The sequence below is a fragment of the Rhinoraja longicauda genome, chromosome 35 (assembly GCF_053455715.1).
Source record: "Rhinoraja longicauda isolate Sanriku21f chromosome 35, sRhiLon1.1, whole genome shotgun sequence".
Classification (NCBI taxonomy): Eukaryota; Metazoa; Chordata; class Chondrichthyes; order Rajiformes; family Arhynchobatidae; genus Rhinoraja; species Rhinoraja longicauda.
This window is the reverse complement of record NC_135987.1, coordinates 18,730,749-18,752,862: the sequence shown is the minus strand read 5'-3', so window position 1 is coordinate 18,752,862 and position 22,114 is coordinate 18,730,749. Positions and strand designations below refer to the sequence as shown.

General features: G+C 42.0%; 2 protein-coding genes across 3 annotated transcripts in view; one reads left to right on the top strand and one right to left on the bottom strand.

Moving 5' to 3' along the window:
• Positions 1–22,114, bottom strand: part of cdhr1a (cadherin-related family member 1a) — a 67,676-nt gene that overhangs the window by 44,331 nt on the left and 1,231 nt on the right. The window contains exon 2 of one of the 2 annotated variants that reach the window (XM_078428663.1): positions 10,805–10,942. The exons of the other annotated variant lie outside the window; for it this stretch is intronic. Coding sequence (XP_078284789.1) covers positions 10,805–10,808 — 4 coding nt within the window. The 5' untranslated portion in view covers positions 10,809–10,942. The remainder of the gene's footprint in view (positions 1–10,804; positions 10,943–22,114) is intronic. 2 annotated transcript variants of the gene reach the window in all.
• LOC144610109 (ferroptosis suppressor protein 1-like) lies at positions 695–21,362 on the top strand. The gene is made up of 8 exons (XM_078428666.1): positions 695–869; positions 3,102–3,217; positions 3,338–3,457; positions 5,760–5,852; positions 11,187–11,295; positions 13,604–13,756; positions 18,979–19,179; positions 21,208–21,362. The coding sequence occupies exons 1-8, from the start codon at positions 695–697 to the stop codon at positions 21,360–21,362; spliced, it is 1,122 nt and encodes a 373-aa protein (XP_078284792.1).

Here is a 22,114-nt window from a genome sequence, read left to right as displayed (position 1 = left end):
CAACATTTTGTGTCTATCTTTGGTATAAACCAGCATCTGCGTTTGTTTGTACATTTAAGCATTTGTTTCTACATTTAAGCTAAGAGACTGGTCAGTGAATAAGCAGGAGCCGACACTTAAACAGCCAGGTCATAAAACTCAGCAGGAAGTTATCCCAACTAGAAAGAGAAATTTATCCCGTGAGAAAGAGGAACATTCTGTTAATAAAGGAGCTCAAAGGGTGGTACGGTGTTGCAGTGGTAGAGTTGCTGCCTTACAGCGCCAGTGACAAGGGTTCGATCCTGACTATGGATGCTTGTCAGTACGGAGTTTGTATGTTCTCCCTGTGACCTGCATAGGTTTTAGACAATAGACAATAGGTGCAGGAGGAGGCCATTCGGCCCTTTGTGCCAGCACCGCCATTCGTTGTGATCATGGCTGATCATTCTCAATCAATACCTGTGATCTTCGGTTTCCTCCCACATTCTAAAGACGTCCAGGTTTGTCGGTTAATTGGCTCGGTAGAAGTGTAAAATGGTCACTAGTGTGAGCGGGATCGTGTTAATGTGCGGGGATCGCTGGTTGGCGCGGACTCGGTGGGCTGAAGGGCCTGTTTTTGTATTGTATCTCTCAACTAAACTAAACTAAACTAAAATGTAGGACCTTGAATTCTATTTTGACTCTTCCACTTTCTCTCCTTCGAAACAGAGGCGCAATGGGAGGGAAATTATCCATCAGTAAAACTGATCATGTCGTCATAGTCGGCGGCGGCTTTGGAGGGATTGCAGCAGCAAAGCAATTGTCAATCTACAGTATCCCTTACACACTAATTGACATAAAGTACGCCTTCCATCACAACATGGGAGCACTCCGAGCATCGGTACAGGAAGGTAAACTGGAGGGAAATAAGGGTCCAAAATATCTACGTGAACTACATTGACGTGGTTTAACCTGTTCAGTGCCACCCCGGAGAATACTCGGGTCAGAATACACGTTTTGGCAGTGAACAGGTTAAGGTTACACCAGCATAAAGTACAGAAAATTCAAAATGTTAACTCATTACAACTATCCCCTTTTTATTCTTTGAGGTTTTGAAATCATTTGCAATGCCTCATTTATGGAGTCATACAGCGTGAAAACAGGCCCTTCGGCCCAACTTGCCCACGCTGGCCACTGTCCCACCTACCTGTGCGTGGTCCATATCCCTCTAAACCTGTCCCATCTGTGTACCTGTTTAATTGTTTCTTAAACATTGAGATAGTCCCTGCCTCAACTGCCTCCTCTGGCAGCTCGTTCCATATACCCACCCCCCTTATGTCGAGTTAAATAAAAATATCTAGTGGCATGAAACCTCTAGAGTGTGGTGAATACACAACTGGTTCATTCATGTCCTTCAGGGTAAGAAATTCACAGTCCTTACTGTATGGCCACAGACCCACCAGCAATGTCCTCTCAAGTGCACCTCCTGAAATGGCCCCACAAGCCGCTTGGTTGAATTGATAAGATCAGGAATCATTCAGGATCAACCCAGGTACCTGTATGATAATGTCACTCTCGGCCAAGTGATCTTGCAAAGTCATCCTCACCGACATCTGGGGAATGATTTACTCAGTATTGGAGTAAGGGTCATCATTAGCAAGACCACCGTTTCTAAGCCTTCCTTAATTACCTTCAAGAAGGTATTGGTGAGATACCTTCCTGAACCACAGTGGTCCTTCTGGTGAAGGTTCTCCCACTGTATTTTCAGCAGGATTCAGATCCTGCAACAGTGAACGGTGGTACACTCCCCAGTTAGCATTGTGTGTAACCTGGAATGATGAAAATCATCAACGTTAGCCCAAGAACATTGGTGCAAGGATTCCTCAGTCTCTTGAATTTCCTTCAGCTACTTCAACAATGATCTTCCTTCCTTGATGAGGCCAACAATGAGGAGGTTGACTGAAGACTAGCTAATAATGGTCGATTCTACATTTTCCTTGATCTGCATCTCTTTTAATCTCTTACACTTCCTTATCTCTGTAACTCCCTCTCCCCTGACGCAAGTCTGAAGGAGGGACTCAACCCAAAATGTCACCCATTCCTTCTATCCAGAGATGCTGCCTGTTCCGCTGAGTTACTCCAGCATGCTGTGCCTATTTTCAGTGTAAACCAGAATCTGTAGTTCCTTCCTATACATAATGATCCATTCCATTTACAATTCCTCAGAGACAGAAGAACATAGTAGAATCAGGAGTAGTTCATATAGTTCCTTGTGCCTGCTCTGCCCCTCATTAAGATCATGGCTGATCTTCAACCTTGCTACCATTTTCCCGCCCTGTCCCAATGTCAGTGGTTCCCTATTCAAAAACCTGATCTCAGTCTTGAATGGAATCGTTGACAAAACCCTCACAGTCTCCAGAGCAAAGAACTCCAAACATTCATCACCTTTTGGGTGAAGACATCGTTCCTCACTTCATTTCACAATGGTCACTCTCTTATTTTGAGGATGTGACTCCTAGTTCTCGACCCGTTAGCCACTCCTACTCTACTCTCCCAGACCCTCAAAGAATGTTTCAGTGAGGTCACCTCATATTGTACCAAAGGAGGGGAGAGGACGACACAAGGAACTGCAGATGCTGGAAACTTGAGTAAAACAAAAAAGTGCTGGAGTAACTCAACGGGTCAGGCAGAATCTCTGGAGGACATGGATAGCTGACGTTTCCGGTCGGTACCTTCTTCAGAATAGGGGCCCAGCCAACTCAATAACCCCTCATATGATGTACCTGTCGTCCGTGGAACGACTCACTGCACTCCATCGACAGCAAGTACATCTTTCTGCAGGTAAGGTGAGAAAAGCAGTGCACAGCACTCCAGGTGTGGTCTCACCAAGAGCTTTTGTATTTGCTGTAAGCATCATGCCTACATGTAGCGTCCAAAAATAATGTTCAGTTATAGGTTAACATTCACGTCAAACAAGTCTTAAATATAAGGTCAACTACTTATCCTTTACATTCAACGGCTTTAGTATTATATATTGTATTTTGTAAGGGGTAACTTCGATGGGTTATATATCTTTCCTCCCTGTGCCTCGTGATGTTCTTAACTCTTTCATACCACCTACTGTCCTGCATATTTCTATTTAGGGTTTGCAAAGAAAACATTCATATCATATGACCTGACATTCAAAGAGAACTTCAAACAAGGTAAAGTCAGTGATATTGATCTTGAAGGCCAGGATGTTATAATGGAGAACGGCGAGGTAAAAAGAATATTTCACACCTTTTAATAATGGAATTTGTCAGAAATATTTTTGAATGTTAAGCTAATTATCACACATTTCACTCCCAATAAACTTGTCCCATTTTATTGCCTCTTGAAGGTCATGCATTATTCGCACCTTATTCTGGCAACTGGAAGCACAGGGCCTTTCCCAGGGAAATTAATTGAACCGATTAGTAGAGAAACTGCCATCCAGATGTATGAAGATTTGGTGAAGGAGGTAATGTTAATGTGGATTGTGGCTGAGCAAACCAACGAGTTTATCTGATAATGGACACAAAATGCTGGAGTAACTCAGCGTGAAGGGCAGCATCTCTGGAGAGAAGGAACGGGTGACGTTTCGGGTCGAGACCCTGAGGAACAGTCTCGACCCGAAACGTCACCCATTCCTTCGCTCCCGAGATGCTGCCTGTCCCGCTGAGTTATTCCTGCATTTCATGTCTATCTTCGGTTTAAACCAGCATCTGCAGTTCCTTCCTAGACTATGTGGATGTCCCAGTCTTTTATCCATTGATTAAACGCAAGAGATAATCTTGGCAGAGAAGATGAAGGAGAATCCTAAGAGATTCTATAATGACACACTTCATTCTCACCATTCACATGTTCTAGGAGCAGAATTTTGGCCATTTGTCCCATCGAGTCTAGTCCGCCATTCAATCATGGCTGATCTATTCTTCCTTCTCATCCCCATTCTCCTGCCTTCTCCCCATATCCCCTGACACCCGTGCTAATCAAATAATCAATACTATTGCTATTTTACAGTCACTCCACAAGAGAGAGCGGGTGGGAAATATCTGTATGGATTGTCAGTCCTGTCCTTTCTGTAGAAACTTTATACAGCCCAGGTTTCCATTGTCTGTAGTCCCAGCCACTGAATCTCCTGCGAGATAGATTCATTCTATTATTCCCAGTTCTTCATTGTTCTTCCGTTGTGATGCAACTGGGGCAATTTGCAACGTTGACCAAAGATATTAGAGGAGCAAGATAGACCACTCGACCCTAAAAACCGTAGTATGTCATGGTGCCATTTTAGTAGGCAGAAACTTGCAGAAACGTTTAAAAATAAAAATCTGTGAATTGATAGATGAGATATATTCTGCATTTTAATGGTATCATCACACATAATGTTCCCCCAAAACACTGATTACACTGCGAGAGGCAGAGCGAACGGCGGGTTTTGCTTACTAAAATGGCGGACGTTATGCTCCTTTGCGTACTACACTTCAGTACACGTGATTTCAACGGAGTGGTCCATCTGGTTCCTCTAGCGTCTTTGACGTTGACTACCTATTTTCGTCTGATTGTCGGTGGGCTTGGTGGTCACGTCATTGATGAAACTGATGCCCAAAGCCTGGTGCAACTTTCAATGGACATTGTGTGAATGTCACCACCCCCAACAACCATTATGCTTGAGGTAACCTGTCTTGTAAAGAAAAATTATTAACTTTTTTCATGCTCTTTGGTTGTGTTCATTGCTGAATTCTCTAAGAATTTGACGCAATTAATTTGGTTACATTTGAGTCAAATACTTGCCTTCTTGCTAAAGTCATCAGGAATTCACATGGCCAAGTTTTAGAACATAGAACATTCTACACTACAGCACAGCAACACACCCTTCAGCCCACAATGTCCATACTGTACAGGATGCCAAGTTATACTGATCTCTTCTGCCTGCATGTGATTCATATTCCTTTATTCCCAGGGGAAGGCCATTTAGGACGGAGATGAGGAAAAACTTGTTCACCCAGAGAGTTGTGAATCTGTGGAATTCTCTGCCACAGAAGGCAGTGGAGGCCAATTCACTGGATGTTTTCAAGAGAGAGTTAGATTTAGCTCAGGGCTAAGGAAATTAACGGATATGGGGAAAAAGCCGGAACGGGGTACTGACTCTGGATGATCAGCCATGATCATATTGAATGGCGGTGCTGGCTCGAGGGGCCGAATGGCCTACCCCTGCACTTATTTTCTATGTTTCTATGTTTATTGCATCGTATGGATTGCATTCTATGTTTCTATAATCATGTGCCTATCTCTTAAATGCCACTAATGTATCTGCTTCCATCACCACCCCTGGCAACACAATCCAGGTATGCACCAGTCTATGTAAAATTACTTGTCTGACACATCTTTAAACTATCCCCCTCTGACCTTAAAGCAATACTCTTCGTCATTCCAAAATCCTCTTTAAATGCCACTATTATATATATCTGCCTCCACCTCCACCTGACCTTGGTCCCACTGCAGACTTTACTAAACTCCCTCACTGTTCACAAAACCATAAGTTTTGATGGAGGTTTTCTTTTTAAAACATTGTCCTCGGATAAATCTACTATGTTGCGAATTCTTTTTAAAAAAAAGGAAAATTGGTGCTGTACTTTATGATTTATCCGTTATCACATTCGTATTTTGGGGAATTGGTGGTGTGCAGATTTGCATCTACTTGGCCACAGAGCACTTTGAGACAACTGAGATGTGACAGGTGCTATATAAATGCAAGGCTTTCTTTTCCTTGTTCCCTCTAGATTCAGAAATCCGATACCATTGTTGTGGTTGGTGGTGGGCTTGCTGGCGTAGAGTTGGCAGCAGAGATCAAAACCGACTACCCCAATAAAGAGGTAATTTGGCATTGCGCAAAGTTTCAGCAAAGCCTTCAGCTTAGGTTATGGGGAGAAGGCTGGAGAACGGGGTTGAGAGGGAAAAATAGATCAGCCACGATCAAATGGTGGAGCAGACTCACCACGATCAAACGGTGGGCCGAGTGGTCTTTTTGTGCTATGTCTTATGGTTTATTGATCGCCTGCTGCCTAGTAGTAGTGAATGCTCACTCCTGGATGAAAGCTGACATATTTGTATGTCTTATCTCAGAAGGGCTTCCTTTAGCATTTCATTAGCACAGTGACATTGATATTTGAGGTCCATTCATCCCTCTAGTTTTCACCCCCAGTTCTAGTGGAGCCCAAGTGAAGTTTTCATTGAGTTTGAATGGAAGGTGGCCGTTCTCCACAGAAGCAGTCTGGTCTGCCAGGTTTTCCCAGCATTTTCTGTATTTATCTCAGCCCTCAGTCCATACAGATTGAACCCTTGATTCATGCTTCACTAACAGCAGATCTGCCATGGGTGACCCATGTTTGCATATCAGTCTTTGCATTTCACATACCTGAGATGAAAGCTCCCATGTTTATTTCCGTATGAAATAGTCCCGACCTGAAACATCACCTATCCATGTTCTCCAGAGATGCTGCCTGACCCGTTGTGTTACTCCAGCATTTTGTGCCCTTTTCTGTAAACTGCATCTGTAATTTAGAATTTTGTGGCTCTGAACCCACTGAATACTCGGCTACATCCAAACTTGTGTGAGTCAGTCAACACATGTACAATCATCCAAACTTCCTTGGAAAATGATGCAGACTTTCACCATTACTCCCCGGTACAAACAAGCACTAGGTTTCAGGTAAGCAATTTATTTTCTTCCAAAAGCACAAAGTGTGGGAGCAAACTATCTAACTAAACTAAACTAATTCAGCGGGCCATGCAACATCTCTGGAAGACATGGATAGGTGATGTTTCGGATCAGAACCCTTGTTCAGTCTGAGAACCGACTCGAAGCATCACCTATCCATGTCCTCCAGAGATGCTGTCTGACCTGCTGAGTTACTCCAGCAACTGCCCTGGAATTGCTCCAGGACAAAACAACTCCAGCAACTGCAAGATTCCAACATCCGTAGTTTCCTGTGCCTCCGTCAGTCTTTATTTGCTTCCTGTTCAGTTTGGTAAAATAACTTTCAGCCTCTCTGTTGTTTCTACCTATTCCTTGTGGTGTTTAAAAAAAATCATTTTAACTCAATATTAAGATTTACAACAATATTCATTTCAAACGTTCCTGTTCTTTTGTTCTGGAGCCAGTCCAGGGCACAATGAATGGGTTTTGTTGAGCTTTAGACTATCAGCCCAGCAAGCCTGGTGTAGACAACAGCATCACTGATCAATTCCGAGGCTGCCAAATGAAAATATCTTTGGCCATTACAACTCCAGCACAGATGTAGTCAACAACAATGATCTCAGACTTCACTCGGCCATCTGTGCCACATTAAGAGGGGTTTAATCTGTGGTGTGATTAGCCACTATTTCTGGAGAGGCTGCCTGCTGTTCTAGGTGCCTAATTCTGGCTTCCATCTGCTTCTCCAAGTAATCTCTTGCAGGCTCCAACTACCACTGTTCCTCTCTTTCTCCTATCATTCCTGAATTACACCTAACAGCCTCACCCAATGTTCCCTTCTCCCTTACCATTTGCCCAGCCCCCCCCTTCAAGGCATTACTTTTATTTGCTTCATCTTTCCTGTGCTAGAAATGTCCATTTGGCATTTTGGCAAAATAAGTCTTCTGGAAAATCCTCGAGGCACAAGAGACTACAGATGCTTGATTGAAATGATTGAAAGATCATAAGATCATAAGTGGTAGGAACAGAATTAGGCCATTCGGCCCATCAAGTCTACTCCGCCATTTAATCATGGCTAATCTATCTCTCCCTCCAAAACCCATTCTCCTGCCTTCTCCCCATAACCTCAGACACCTAGAAGGCAGTGGAGGCCAATTCTCTGAATGCATTCAAGAGAGAGCTAGATAGAGCTCTTAAGGATAGCGGAGTCAGGGGGTATGGGGAGAAGGCAGGAACGGGGTACTGATTGAGAATGATCAGCCATGATCACATTGAATGGCGGTGCTGGCTCGAAGGGCCGAATGGCCTCCTCCTGCACCTATTGTCTATTGTCTATCGTACTAATCAAAGATTAGCATGGACAGCATGGACAGAAAGATACAGCATGGACACAGGCCTTTCAGCCCACCAAGTTCATGCCGACCATTGATCGCCCGCTCACACTAGTTCCCACTAGTTCCCACTTTCCCATCCACTTTTTACTTGCTCAGGGCAACTTAGAGGCCAATTAACCTACAAACCTGTACATCTTTGAGATGTGGGATGAAACCAGCGTGCCTGGAGGAAACCCGCATGGTCTCAGGGAGAACGTGCAAACTCCACACAGACAACACTTGAGGTCAGAAAGTGACTGAGGTCACTCAGGTCTCTGGCACTGTAAGTCTTCAGCAAAAAGTCTGAAGAAGGGTCCCAACACAAAATGATATCTGTCCATTTCCCTCCATAGATGCTGCCTGACCTGCTGAGATCCACCAGCAGTTTGACTTTTGCTTCTGACATCCTTCTAGGATTTCTGGTAACTCTCTTATATTCATGGACTTCAGCTGTGCATATTCTCTGTATCCACTCTATCAAAACCTTTCATTATTTTAAAGACCTCAATTAATTTATGCCACAGCATTCCTAACAATACAATGATCACTCGGATACTTTTAAAAGGCAATTTGCAAGGAAACTTTTCTTCCCATAACTTTTTTATTGAAGTCTTTTGGATTTGCTCCAGAAATAGGAATTCCTGCAGCTTTGAGGGAAATTTTGACCAACATTTTGTTTTGCAAGTGGAATTATTGCGGTATTTTCAGATAAGAAAATCTGGTTAATTTTGGTTGTAAGTTTAATAGATGATAACAGAATAAATTTTATGAAACTTCTCCACAGATTTCAGTTTGGAAAATCTAACTATTTACATTTTCTCAGCAGCCACTTGTTCCATCTGCTAATCTGCTTCCCGATCAGAACAGTTGCAAACAGTCAAATTACTCACATTTATGCATTGGCCATATTGGTATTCATGTTTTCAAGAATTTAGTCAAGATATGTACCGGAAACAGAACACTGAAATTCAGCAGCATAACAGGCTTGTAAACGCAATGTCATTAAAATGGAAAAGGTGCAGAGAAGATTTACGAGATGTTGCCAGGATTCGAGAGGCTGAGCTAAAAATAGGGAGAGTTTGGGCAGGCTATCATTTTATGCCTTGGGATGCAGGAAGCTGAAGGGTGATATTATAGAGGTGTAAAAGATCATGAAGAGAATAATGGAATGAATGGACAGAGGGTGTTGAGTATATGCAACGAGCTGCCAGAGGAAATAGTCGAGCCAGGTACTATAACAGCATTTAAAAGACACTTGGACAAGTATAGAAAAGGTTTAGAAGAACATGGACCAAATGCAGACAAATGGGACTAGCTTAGATACAATATACAATATATCTTTATTGTCATTGTACAGGGGTACAACGAGATTGGGAATGCGCCTCCCATACGATGCAATAATTTAATTAGCTAGTCAGTAATAATTTAAAGAACAACAAACAGATTGTAACAGTTTTAAGACAGAATAAAGTGCAAGTAGATCTGTGCCGGATCACTGTGTGTTTTGACCATCCGGCTCAGCAGGACTGGTGCATAGCAGCTATGGCCCTGGGGATGAAGCTGTTCCTGAGTCTGGAGGTGCGGGCGTAGAAGGCCTTGTATCGTCTGCCCGATGGAAGGAGTTCGAACAGACTGTTGCAGGGGTGTGAAGAGTCTTTGTGGATGCTGGTGGCTTTTCTGAGGCATCGTGTGTTGTAGATGCCCTCCAAGGCTGGTAGCTGTGTTCCGATGGTCCTCTGAGCTCTGTGGACTACCCGCTGAAGAGCTTTCCTTTCTGCCTCCGTGCAGCTGAGGTACCACACAGGGATGCCATGTGTTAGGATGCTTCTTGGGGCTTCTTGCTCGGCATGGGCGAGTTGGGCCAATGGACCTGTTTCCGTGCTGCATGACTCTATGAATCTTTGACAATACTCATAGATAACATATAGCAAACAAAACAATTTCATATAGCAAACATGAGCTATCGCTCATAGCTCATATAGCTTGTAAAATTCCTTTCATGTTTCTTGCTGTAACCCACCCTCTTCCATACCAAAGCTCTCACTCTCTCTTCAGTTTCCACACAACAAATACTGCAAGCACTTGCAGCATCATTAGTCTGGACAAGATGCCATGGGATTCAGGTGCAATGTTAACATCTCCTGGTGGCTCAGTACCCAACTCATTCTCACTGTCAACCTCATCACATCAATATCATCTACTCTGCTGAGAATGTCAAACACAGAATAAATCTTCCTGGCTGTGGTCAGGTACTCTGAAGGGAATTGCTGATGTTCAGACAGACACAGTAGTAGAGAGAGTTGAGAATCAGCATGCAAAGGGAGTAAGATATGTTTTACATTGATACCTTCTTTAGTTTAGTTTAGAGATACAGAGAGGAAATCAAGTCCATGCTGACCAGCGATACCCCCACACTAACACCATCCCACACACACTAGGGACAATTTATAGTTATACCATGCCAGTTACATCGATAGACACAACACACCTTGGTTTTCCTCCAGACTGTTGGTAAGACAGACAAATTATTTTCATTCCTACCATATGCACAAAAGGACAGAAAGAAAAATAAATAAAATTAGCAAATGCTGGAAATAATCCTCAGGTCACGCAGAACCTGTTGAATGTTTCATGTTTCTGGTTAGTTTAGAGATAAAGCGTGGAAACTGACCCTTCGGCCCACTGAGTCCATGCCGACCATCAATCACCCATTCTCACCACTTCAATGTTAGAAGAAGGGTCTCGACCCGAAACTCACCCATTCCGTCTATCCAGAGATGCTGCCTGTCCCGCTGAGTTACTCCAGCATTTTGTGTCTATCTTCAATTGTTCTCATGAGATGACCAAAGGACTTTCCAACACTTTATTTCAGATTTCCAGTATCTACAGTATTCTGCTGCAAAATAAATTCACAATTTTTATTTGAGTATCAAATGTTTAAACCCTTTCATGTGCATACTTTAGTGCACTGATTACTGCTTTTGGGTCGAATGCCTTACTCCTTGATTCTACTGATAAGTGGTGGAAATCTATTGCACATTCATTGAACACTTCACTGAAAACATGGCACGCAAGAAATTAAACTGGGGAATGTTTGCGTAACTGACTTAACCCTCTCTTATTTCTTTCTCTCTCTTCAGGTAACATTAATTCATTCCACTTATGTTCTGGGCGATTCTGAAGTTTTACCCAGTGTTAGGCGAGGAGTAAAAGATATTCTTGTGAATAAAGGGGCCCACCTTTTATTAGGTAATGTTACATCTATCAACGGTATATTGTTGGGTTAAAGTTCTACTTTCAATAATGATTAAATTAGTCAATGTAATGAACCTAATGAGACTTGCACATAGTGTCTCATTGGAAATGTTGCTATTCCCAGTCTGACCTTTCTGTCATGGGCCTCCTCCAGTGCCATAGTGAGGCCCATCGGAAATTGGAGGAACAGCACCTCATATTTCGCCTGGGCAGCTTGCAGCCCAGTGGTATGAACATCGACTTCTCCAACTTTAGATAGTTCCTCTGTCCCTCTCTTCCCCTCCCCCTTCCCAGATCTCCCTCTATCTTCCTGTCTCCACCTATATCCTTCCTTTGTCCCGCCCCCCTGACATCAGTCTGAAGAAGGGTCTCGACCCGAAACGTCACCCATTCCTTCTCTCCCGAGATGCTGCCTGACCTGCTGAGTTACTCCAGCATTTTGTAAATAAATACTTCCTATATCAGGATCACCAAAACTGAACACAGTAATTCAAATGCGGCCTCACTAATGTCTTGTACAACTGTAACGCAATACATTTTTGTTGATCTTCTGTAGCCATAGAAAACATTTGAGCAGCAATGTTAGATTTATAATTTTTTTAACATATTTTTAAAAAGTTGATCCTTATTTCTAATTCATAACAAACAGGGAAATGTTAATCGTTACTCATTTAGAGGAAATGAACAGTGAAATATAATTTATTGTATGCTCTTAAGAAATACTTTCTTCCATCATTTTTTGGTTGTGCAATTCTGAACGTTATGTACATAATAAATTAACACACATTTGGAAAGGAGAAGAATGCTTTAGCATTAAGACTAAGAGGCATAGAGTCATATAAAATGGAAACAGTTCCTTTGGCCCATCTCATCAATGCCTCATTGAAGCTAGTTCCATCTACCCGCATTTGGCCCATATCCCTCAAAACCTTTCCTATCCGTGTACCTGTCCAGGTGTTTTTTAAATGGTGCTATTGTACCTGCCTCCTCTGGCAGCTCATTCCATATACCCACCACCCGAAGAGTAAAGAAGTTGATCCCCAGGTATCCATTAAGTCTTTCCCCTCTCACCTTAAACCAAATGGTTTTTGATTTCCCTACCCTGGATAAAAGACTGTGCATTTACCCGATCTATTGGCCTCATGATTTTATACACCTCTATAAGATCACGCTGAGCCTCCTGCACTCCAAGCAATAAAGTCCTAATCCGCCCTACCTCTTCTTATAACTCAGCCCTTCAAGTCCTGGCAACGTCCTCATAAATCTTCTCTGCTCTGTCCAGCTTAAATACATCCTTCCTATATCAGGATGTCCAAATCTGAACACAAAAAAAATTCAAATGTGGCCTCACTAATGTGTTGTGCAACTGTAACACAATATACTTCTTCAAAACATTTTGCTGCCCTCTTAACTTATTTCTGGTGAGGAGGGTAACAACAGGATTTGCAGAAATATACCTTATTCAGTGTTGCCCTGTAATTCAGAAACTCGGAGTTCACAACATATTCTCTTTGTAAACAATGTTTGTGCCTGATCCATTTAAAGAGCCATTGCAAAATCCTACTCCACCCACGATGGAAAGATCACCTTGAAATTGATCCTGCAGTTTTTAAAGATAATTTTGAGAAGAAAGGTCGCAACCCATAACGTCACCATGAGATGCTGCCTGACCCTCTGAGTTACTCCAGCACCTTGTAGTTTTTTTATGCTGGGGTGGACTCTACCACATGCCTTTGCTCAGCCAAGAGGGAGTACAGGACTATTTCCATGTCTCTCCAAATGGCGCCCTGTTCCTGAAGCTTGCCACTGCTAGATATTTAACAACAAGCCAAGGAAAAAAAGAGGTATCTATCTCTAACACAAGAAACAAAGTGCTAGAGGCACTCAGCAGGACAGGCAGCACCCATGGAGGGAAATTGATAGACAAGATTTTGGGATGGGTTCCTTTTTCAGACTGTCCTGACCTGAAATGTCTGTCCATTTCTCTTCTAAAATGCCGCCTGGCCTGCTGAGTTCTTCCAGCATTTTGTTTTCTGCTCAAGATTCCAGCATATGCTGTCTCTTGTGTCTCCTCTCTCTCGAGTCTTCTCCGGTTTCACTCTCTATGTTCTTGCACTAATATTATTAAGACCAATTTAAGTTCCAATTTGAGATAAAATTATACCTACGGCTCAGAGACATTTCCTGTTCCAACAAGAACATGCATCTTTATTGGTTCTAGAAAATGGCAATTATCTAGAAGAGGCAAGATTGTCTGACAGTCTGAATTATGTGATATTTTGCATTTTGTTCTTTCCAAAAGGACATAAAGTCAATAACCTGAAAGAACTAGTTCTGAATAAGGCCCAGAAAGACATTAAAGTGCTAACAAACAAGGGGCACGAGATCATAGCAGACATGGTTATCTGTTGTACTGGAATAAAGATTAATTCTTCCGCATATGTCAACGCTCTCCGTAAGTTCTAATCACAATTTGTTATAATTTGTATAAGATCTTATATTGTCTCTGTGGCACAGTTTGTGCTGAACCTCTGTTCTTTGTTTCATGGTGATGCATACTCCACTTTCATTTGCAAAGCATTGGCTGACTATAGCTGTTAAAATAAAGAATCTTAGCTGCATGTGCCATTAGCCTTTATGCCGTTACCACGTGAGAGGAATTGCTCCATCAAAATCTCTGCAGCTCTGAAATACAAAAGGTAACTTTTGTCATGGTTTCTTTACTTAATAACAGTGCAATTTCAGCTGTGTGTTTTTTATGCATTAAAGTTGGCTTTGTTATTTTCTTCCAGAGTTGGATGTATATAGCGTAAATTTTGGAGAGTTAAACTTCCATTTTTGTTTTAAACAATTAAAGGTTTAAAATTCCTAGACTGAGGCAGTAACCATATTGCATAATGTAGAAAGAAAATCTTGGGTTTAGGTTTAGGTTTATTATTTTCACGTGTACCAAAGTTCAGTGTAAAGCTTTGTTCTGCATGCTTTCCAAACAGTTCAGATAATATTGTACATAAATACAATCAAGTCAAACTCAAGTACGATAGTAAGAGCAATGGGGATGATACGGAATGCAGAATATAGTTCTCAGCATTGTAGACAGTCTAATCTCTGAAATTGGTTGGAGGTGAAAAGGACAGTATCCTAGCTTGTGAGGACCATTCCGTTTGGTAACAGAGGGCAAGAAGCTGTTCCCAAGTCTGCTGGTGACTTTTCTCTTCATCTCCATGTACTGAACCTTATGCTGTAGATTGCTTCTGATGGCTTGTCTACTTCTTTGCGCTTTGCCACAGATGCATTATAATTGTTACCCTGGAGTATTTTAACCTGATCACTTTTCATTGGAATCCAAACTCATCAGAATATGTGATGCTTGTGGCCACTACTCTCATTGACCATTGTTAGATTGTGTCCTAGCCCCAGCTACATTAGATCTTGAAGATTTTGGTGAGAAATAAAACACTTAAGTTGTTTAATGTATATGGAGTGATAACTGAAATAACAAGATCATCATTTGCCATATGATGGTCCTGTCTGTTAGATCAGGTATCCCAAGGAATTTAATCCATAGAAACATAGAAAATAGGTGCAGGAAGAGGTCATTTGGCCCTTCGAGCCAGCACCGCCATTCATTGTGATCATGGCTGATCATCTACAATCAGAAACCTGTGCCTGCCTTCTCCCCATATCCCTTGATTCCAATATGTATCCTGTCTTTATAAATTTAAATTTCAACACCATGGGATTGGGAAATGGAGTGACTTAGAATATAGTCCTTCAGCCCCTGAGACTGGAGTTCTGGGCCATGCTATCTACAGAATAAGTACCTTTTTCCCGATGGTTGTGGGAACTACATGCAAATATTAATTTTATCAGACAATTATCCATAATTCAACGTCACTCGACATGGCTGTTCTAGAAAGTAAACGTATTTACCCATTGTCTAAGATTAGAAGGTGGAATTTTGGCAAAGATTGTTTGCTGGAGAAGGACGCATAATACATTTTAATTGTCTGAAGTGAACTGGAACGAGAAGTGAGCATGAGAATGAGATGCGAATATGGTGTCTAGATGGATAAAGCAACCAATACATCCTTGTTTCTGCTACACTCTCAACTCCAACCCTGGGTTTACAAATGTTGTAGCTCCTTTGTGTAATCATACTATTTATTCCAAAACTTGATATTACGTGCAAATTTGAAATTCCACATGCTGTGGCTTCATTGATGAAATAAGTAAGAATTGTGTATAGTACGTTGGTCGACATGAACGAGTTGGGCCGAAGGGCTTCTTTCTGTGCTGTATGTCTCTTTGATGACTATTGACTAATGAAGCCATTGTTCAACTTGATGCCAATTCCATTTATTTGTGATCGCTCAACCAATTAATATCAATCAAAAAGAGTTTACAATTCCATCCAAATTCACCCTGATCTCACTTCCTCAAAAGGTAAATAAGTATTTGTAAAATACTGACAATAATATTTCTAGGGATCAATCAGGCATCATAGTAGGAGGCCATTTGGCCCATTATGTTCATGTTGGTTCTTAAAAGATCTATTAAAAATTAACATGTTTCCTGCTTTATTCACGTTTTCCTGCATTTTTCTCTGTAGCAAATATTTATCTCTTCTCGTTATCATTTCATCCCTAATGAACATTCCTTATTTCCAGCTATTTTGCCTTAAAGTAATGCCCCTTGTTTGCCGTCTTATCTTTCCATCAAAACCCTTTAAAATTACACCAAAAATAGATGTCATTTCAAAATACAAATGTATTTTGTGCTTCACACTTCTCTGCATTAAACATATTCTGCCAGACGAACGTTTAATTAACCAGGCAACCTGTGTCTTCCTAGGATGTTCATTGCTCCTTCTTCCAACAGTTTATTGTTTATCTGAATGTGATGTTATCTGCAGGCATCAGAGATAGGCCCTGTTTACCCAGGGGCAGATTTCAACATCAAGAACACCATTGCCCCTAATTCCAACTCTTGAGGATTTTCCCTCCAGGTTGCAAAGCTACTTTCACTCTTGCATCACTTTTTGATGTTTTCTCGAAACTTGTGCCTTTAGTCCGATTTGAATCAGGCCACTTCAAGTTCTCTCCCATTGACCAGCATCCAAAGCTGCTGCCAGTGAGGCCGTTGATCCCATCCACTTCTACCTTCCTCTCTCTATTTACCCAGTCCTCATGACCCTCAAAAGTCACGGGAATGTTTTCTATGTGCTGCTATGCCCTGTTAACCATGAACAACCTCTGGGCATAATAGAACTTGGATCTAAAGTGAAAATGTGTTGATGGTCAAATTTTTCCTACAAGTGTCTCTCTTAATGGTGCAGTTGTTGGAGTCATTTGAATTTGACCACTCCTTGGTCTGTTAACCTACAGCCTTCCTGAACCATCAATCAACTTTTGAATTGCTGGGCAGAGGAATTGACACAAAGACCATCCATTGAGGACAGACACCAATTACTCTGAAGAGCATGGAAGTTCTCCCAGAGTGCAGGCCAACATAACGCTCAACATACAACATCTCACCGCTTCAGGGAATTCGACCAATCTGCCTCCCTGTACTTGGACCACTCCTACTCTTCAATAGTGTCTTACTGGATGTGAAGTGATTTGAATGTCCTATGGACAAGAATGTATCTAACACTAGTGTTTCTTTTATCTCTTAACTAATATCTTAAGCCAGAAGAAAAATGGTTTGTTGTTAAAATTTCAAATGGAGATTTGCCTGGGTCAGGACTGAAGTACATACAAAACCTAAACAGCTGTTATATGAACATGGAACAGTACAGCACAGGAACAGGCCCTTCAGCCCACAATGAAGGGGATATTTGTGATGAACACGATGGGCCCTTCAGCCAACAATATCTGTGCTGAACATGACAATTTAAACTAATCTGCCTGCATGTGATCCATTCTCTGCATATCCATGTGCCTATTTAAAACCTATTAAATGCCCCAATTACATCTGCTTCTGCCACCCCTCCAGCAGCACATTCCAGCCACTCACCACTCTCTGTAAAAACATTGCTCTGCGCATCTCATTCAAAATTTGCCCCTCTCACTGAAAATCTATGTCCTCTCGTCCTTGAGATTTTCACCCAAAAATAAAGGTTCCTACTGTCTACCCTATCAATGCCTCTCACAATTTTATATCTTTCACTCAAGGATTTGCATTTCAGACAAAAGAGTCGTACAGCACAGAAACAGGCCTTTCAGCCCAACCTACCCATGGCAAACAATTTGTCCCATCTTTTCTAGTCCCATTTTCCTGCGTTTGGCATATAACCATCTAAGCCTTCCCTATCCATGTATCTGTCCTAATATGTTTTAAATGTCGTTATAGTACCTACCTCAAATACCTCCTCTGGCATTTTGTTCCATATCCCCACCACCCTCTGTGTGAAAATGTTGTCCCTCAGGTTCCTATTAAATCTTTCTCCTCTCACCTTAAACCTATGTCCTCTGGTTCTTGATTCCCCTACTCTGGGTAAAATACACCGTGCGTTCACTCTACCTATTCCACTCATGATCTTACATGCCTGAATACCCCTCAGCCTCCTGCACTCCAAGAAATAAAGTCCTAGTCTGCCCAGCCTCTAACAATAGCTCAGGCCCTCAAGTTCTCTTCACTCTTTCTAGCTTAAAACCACCCTTCCAATAGCAGAGTGACCAAAATTAAACACAAACTCCAAATGTGGCCTCAACAATATTTAGTACAACAGTGACATGACCTTCTACCTTCTAAACTCAATACCCTGACTGGTGAAGGCCAAGGTACCAGAAGCCTTTATGACCACACTATACACCTCTTTCAATGAACTATGTACATGCACTGCTACACCCTCTGATTTACAAGACTCTCCAGAGCCCCACCACTCAATGTGAAGGGCCTGTCCTGGTTTGAATTCCCAAAATGCAACACCTCATACTTAACTGCATTAAACTCCATTTACCCAACTGATCAAGATCCTGCTGTGATTTTTGATAACCATTTTTGCTGCCTACAATGCCTTCCACTTTAATGTTATCTACAAAGTTACTAATCATGTCTCCTACATTCTCAACCAAATTGTTGACATAAACCACGAACAGCAATGGGCCCAGCACCAATCCCCGAGACACATCACTAGCCATGGGTTTCCAGTCCGAAAAACAACCTACCACCATCACCCACTGCTTCCTTCCATGGAACAAATTCTCTATCCAGTCAACTAGTTCTCGCTGAATCCCATGTGATCTGACCTTCCAGAGCAGCCTACCAGGCAGAACCCTATCAAATGCCTTGCTTAGGTCCATATTGACAATGTCTACTGCTTTGCCCTCATCAAGCTTTTTGGTTAATTCTTTAGATTGTGAGCCACAATCTATCTCCCTTGTACAAAACCAGTTAGATCTTACTATTGAGGTTGAGATCTTACTATTGAGATCTTACTATTGAGATTGATAAGACACAATCTCCCACATACAAAGCCAGTTAGATCTTACATTGGTGGGGGGACCTGGCTGATTTTCTTTGCATATCGGCAGTGTCGTGCGATCCAGTGCCTGACCTGGGGTAATTTCTCCACTCCCCAACCCTGTATAATGACCATTAAGACTTACAATAGGACAGGAGAGATTCTAAGTGGAGTAAGTTGTGTGACCTGCTTCTGTTTCTCTTTAACAGAAGGTAACCTCACTGAACATGAGGCAATAATAGTGGATGAACATCTGAACGTGAAGGGAATGAAGGTTGTGTTTGCCATAGGAGACTGTGCACATGTGAATGAACATAAATCGGCTTACACTGCTGAGTTCCAAGCCATTGCATGCGTGAAAAATATCATCCATAATCTTAAACATGAGCCTATGGACCAATACAAACCAGGTAGATATGCTGGAAACGCACTCCAGAAGGTTGAAAATGGCTGTCAATTCAATAGCATAATTTACACGGTAAAATAGTTTGTGATATTTCAGGGGAATATTTATGGAGAACCCAAACGTATTTGGAACCTGCGCAGAATGTTAGTTCGATAACAGTTGGAAAACTGCCAACAAATTTAGGTGTCATTTTAAAGAGAGAATAGAAGAGTGGTGAAAAAGATAAGGGGAGTGTTTATTTATGATTAAAAAAAATAAAAATACCTTAAACAAATTAAACATTGATAAAGTAAAATAAAGAAGGAAAAAACCCTGTTTTTCGCAAGGTAAGCAACCCTTCATATCATATCATATCATATCATATCATATCATATCATATATATACAGCCGGAAACAGGCCTTTTCGGCCCTCCAAGTCCGTGCCGCCCAGCGATCCCCGTACATTAACACTATCCTACACCCACTAAGGACAATTTTTACATTTACCCAGCCAATTAACCTACAAACCTGTACGTCTTTGGAGTGTGGGAGGAAACCAAAGATCTTGGAGAAAACCCACGCAGGTCACGGGGAGAACGTACAAACTCCTTACAGTACAGCACCCGTAGTCAGGATCGAACCTGAGTCTCCGGCGCTGCATTCGCTGTAAGGCAGCAACTCTACCGCTGCGCTACCGTCTAAGGTTGATGGACATCATCAGAGACCCACACCACCCTGGCCACTCACTCGTTTCACCCCTGCCATCGGGAAGAAGGTACAGGAGCCTGAAAACTGTAACGTCCAGGTTCAGGAACAGCTTCTTCCCTAAGGCCAATAGGCTATTAAACACTACAACCTCCAAATGAGCTCTGAACTACATAGACTTTTATTGTTATTATTGCGGGAATATTGTTTGTTTTTTATGTGTACGTATGTGTGTGAGTGTATGTATATATATGTGTGTAAGAAAATAACTGCAGATGCTGGTACAAATCGAAGGTATTTATTCACAAAATGCTGGAGTAACTCAGCAGGTCAGGCAGCATCTCAGGAGAGAAGGAATGGGTGACGTTTCGGGTCGAGACCCTTCTTCATATATATATATATATGTGTGTGTGTGTGTGTGTGTTTGTATATATACATATATACGTATATGTGGGTATGTGTTTCTATACACATACTGAACTGAACTTTTTTTTCTATTATATTATTTACAATGTACTATGTTTACATATTCTGTTGTGCTGCTGCAAGTAAGAATGTCATTGTTCTATCTGGGACACATGACAATAAAAACTCTTGACTGTCGTGATGTGAAGTGCATCTGGATCCATACCTCAGTGTATTGGAGTTTTCTCTCTGCATTCAGTGCATGCACCAGAATCTTACCTTACTGGGGCAACCTCCTTTGAGCAATCCATGGCCCTTTTAGTACGCTGTCTGACTGAACTGTAGCAGCACGTCATGAAATGAGGTAGATTTCAATCGTGTTTAAAATATTATCTCTGTCAGAATATATGTGGTTTTGCCATAAATGGTTTGTGAAAAATTGCAACTTTGCCCTGACAGAAGAAGTTGGGTCCGTATCTTTAAAGTCTAAAGTTTAAAGAGAATGTAAGGGCATGCGACAAAAATAATTCCCATTTTAAGCTCCAGGCATCATAAACACTGCATTTCATCTCTTTAGATAGACACAAAATGCTGGAGTAACTCAACGGGACAGGCAGAATCTCTGGAGAGAAGGAATGGGTGACGTTTCGGGTCGAGACACATCTTCTATCCCGACCCGAAACGTCACCCATTCCTTCTCTCCAGAGATGCTGCCTGTCCCGCTGAGTTACTCCAAGATTTTGTGTCTATCTTCACGGTGTGAATCAGCATCTGCAGTTCCTTCCTACACATTTCATCTCCCATCCTTTCTTGTTTTGGGCTGCGTCTTTATGGTCCTGTCAGAGCTGCCGCGGGTACAGTATGTTCAACAAGACCCTGAGAAATGTAGGTCGTTGGTTTCCTGATCTCGGGTGACTGATGCTATGCCCTTCTCCCATCTTAGGGGCTCCATACATGATGGTGACAATGGGTCGGAATGACGGCGTCGGTCAGATGTGTGGCTGCAACGTTGGGAAGTTAATCGTGACTTACGTCAAAAGCAAGGACCTACTGGTGAAGACGAGCTGGAAAAAAATGGGCCAGAAAATGCCGTCCTGATGAAATTTAATTCCTACAGAAGATAAATATATTCTCCCTTTCTGGAGTGTCTGATTCAATGATCCAGTGCCGAATGTTTATACTCCTTTTTTTTTTAGGAATCTTGCTAATTTCTATATATAAAGTGTGTGTTGTATCATAAAGGTCAGGAATACTTGGACCAGAACATCCAGACTTAAATCTGTGCTTTTTAAAAAATCTTTGACCTTGTCGGATTTTTTGATTTTATGTATTCTTAATTGTTATTCAATTTGGGGAGACGGAGTGGGGTTGGTTGATAAGAGTTGGTTGGGGGTTGGTTGAGCATACGAGTCTGTCCACAGACTGAGTATTGGAAAACTGAAATGCCAAATCTGGGCACTGCTGGATCTTGCAAGATAAGCTTGGATTTACGTAATTGGATGGGGAAAAAAAGGGATGGGGAAATGCCACAATGAGATTCTTGATTAGTACAGGTGTCAGAAGGCAGGAGAATGGGGTTAGGAGGGAGAGATAGATCAGCCATGATTGAATGGCGGAGCAGACTTGGTGGGGCGAATGTCCTAATTCTGCTCCTATCACTTATCAACGAGATAGCTGGAAGAAAGGTTTTCTGGAGAGGGAATGCAGCCAGACGGCACCTGCTCTCAATAAACCCCTTGCCTACTCCTGATGTTGTAGACAGGGCTATGGATGGGTCGAAATTCCAGTGAGGACAGGAAGGTTCTCAATCAGAAAGTATGTTCACCCACGTGAGTAATTTTTCTACCTGC

Bases quoted from the DNA above. Each gene is read 5' to 3' on its own strand.
- LOC144610109 (XM_078428666.1), top strand. From the start codon at position 695: ATGGGAGGGAAATTATCCATCAGTAAAACTGATCATGTCGTCATAGTC. The intron at 870-3,101 runs GTAAACTGGAGG...ATTTCTATTTAG, and splicing joins CCGAGCATCGGTACAGGAAG to GGTTTGCAAAGAAAACATTC. The intron at 13,757-18,978 runs GTAAGTTCTAAT...TCTCTTTAACAG, and splicing joins CGCATATGTCAACGCTCTCC to AAGGTAACCTCACTGAACAT.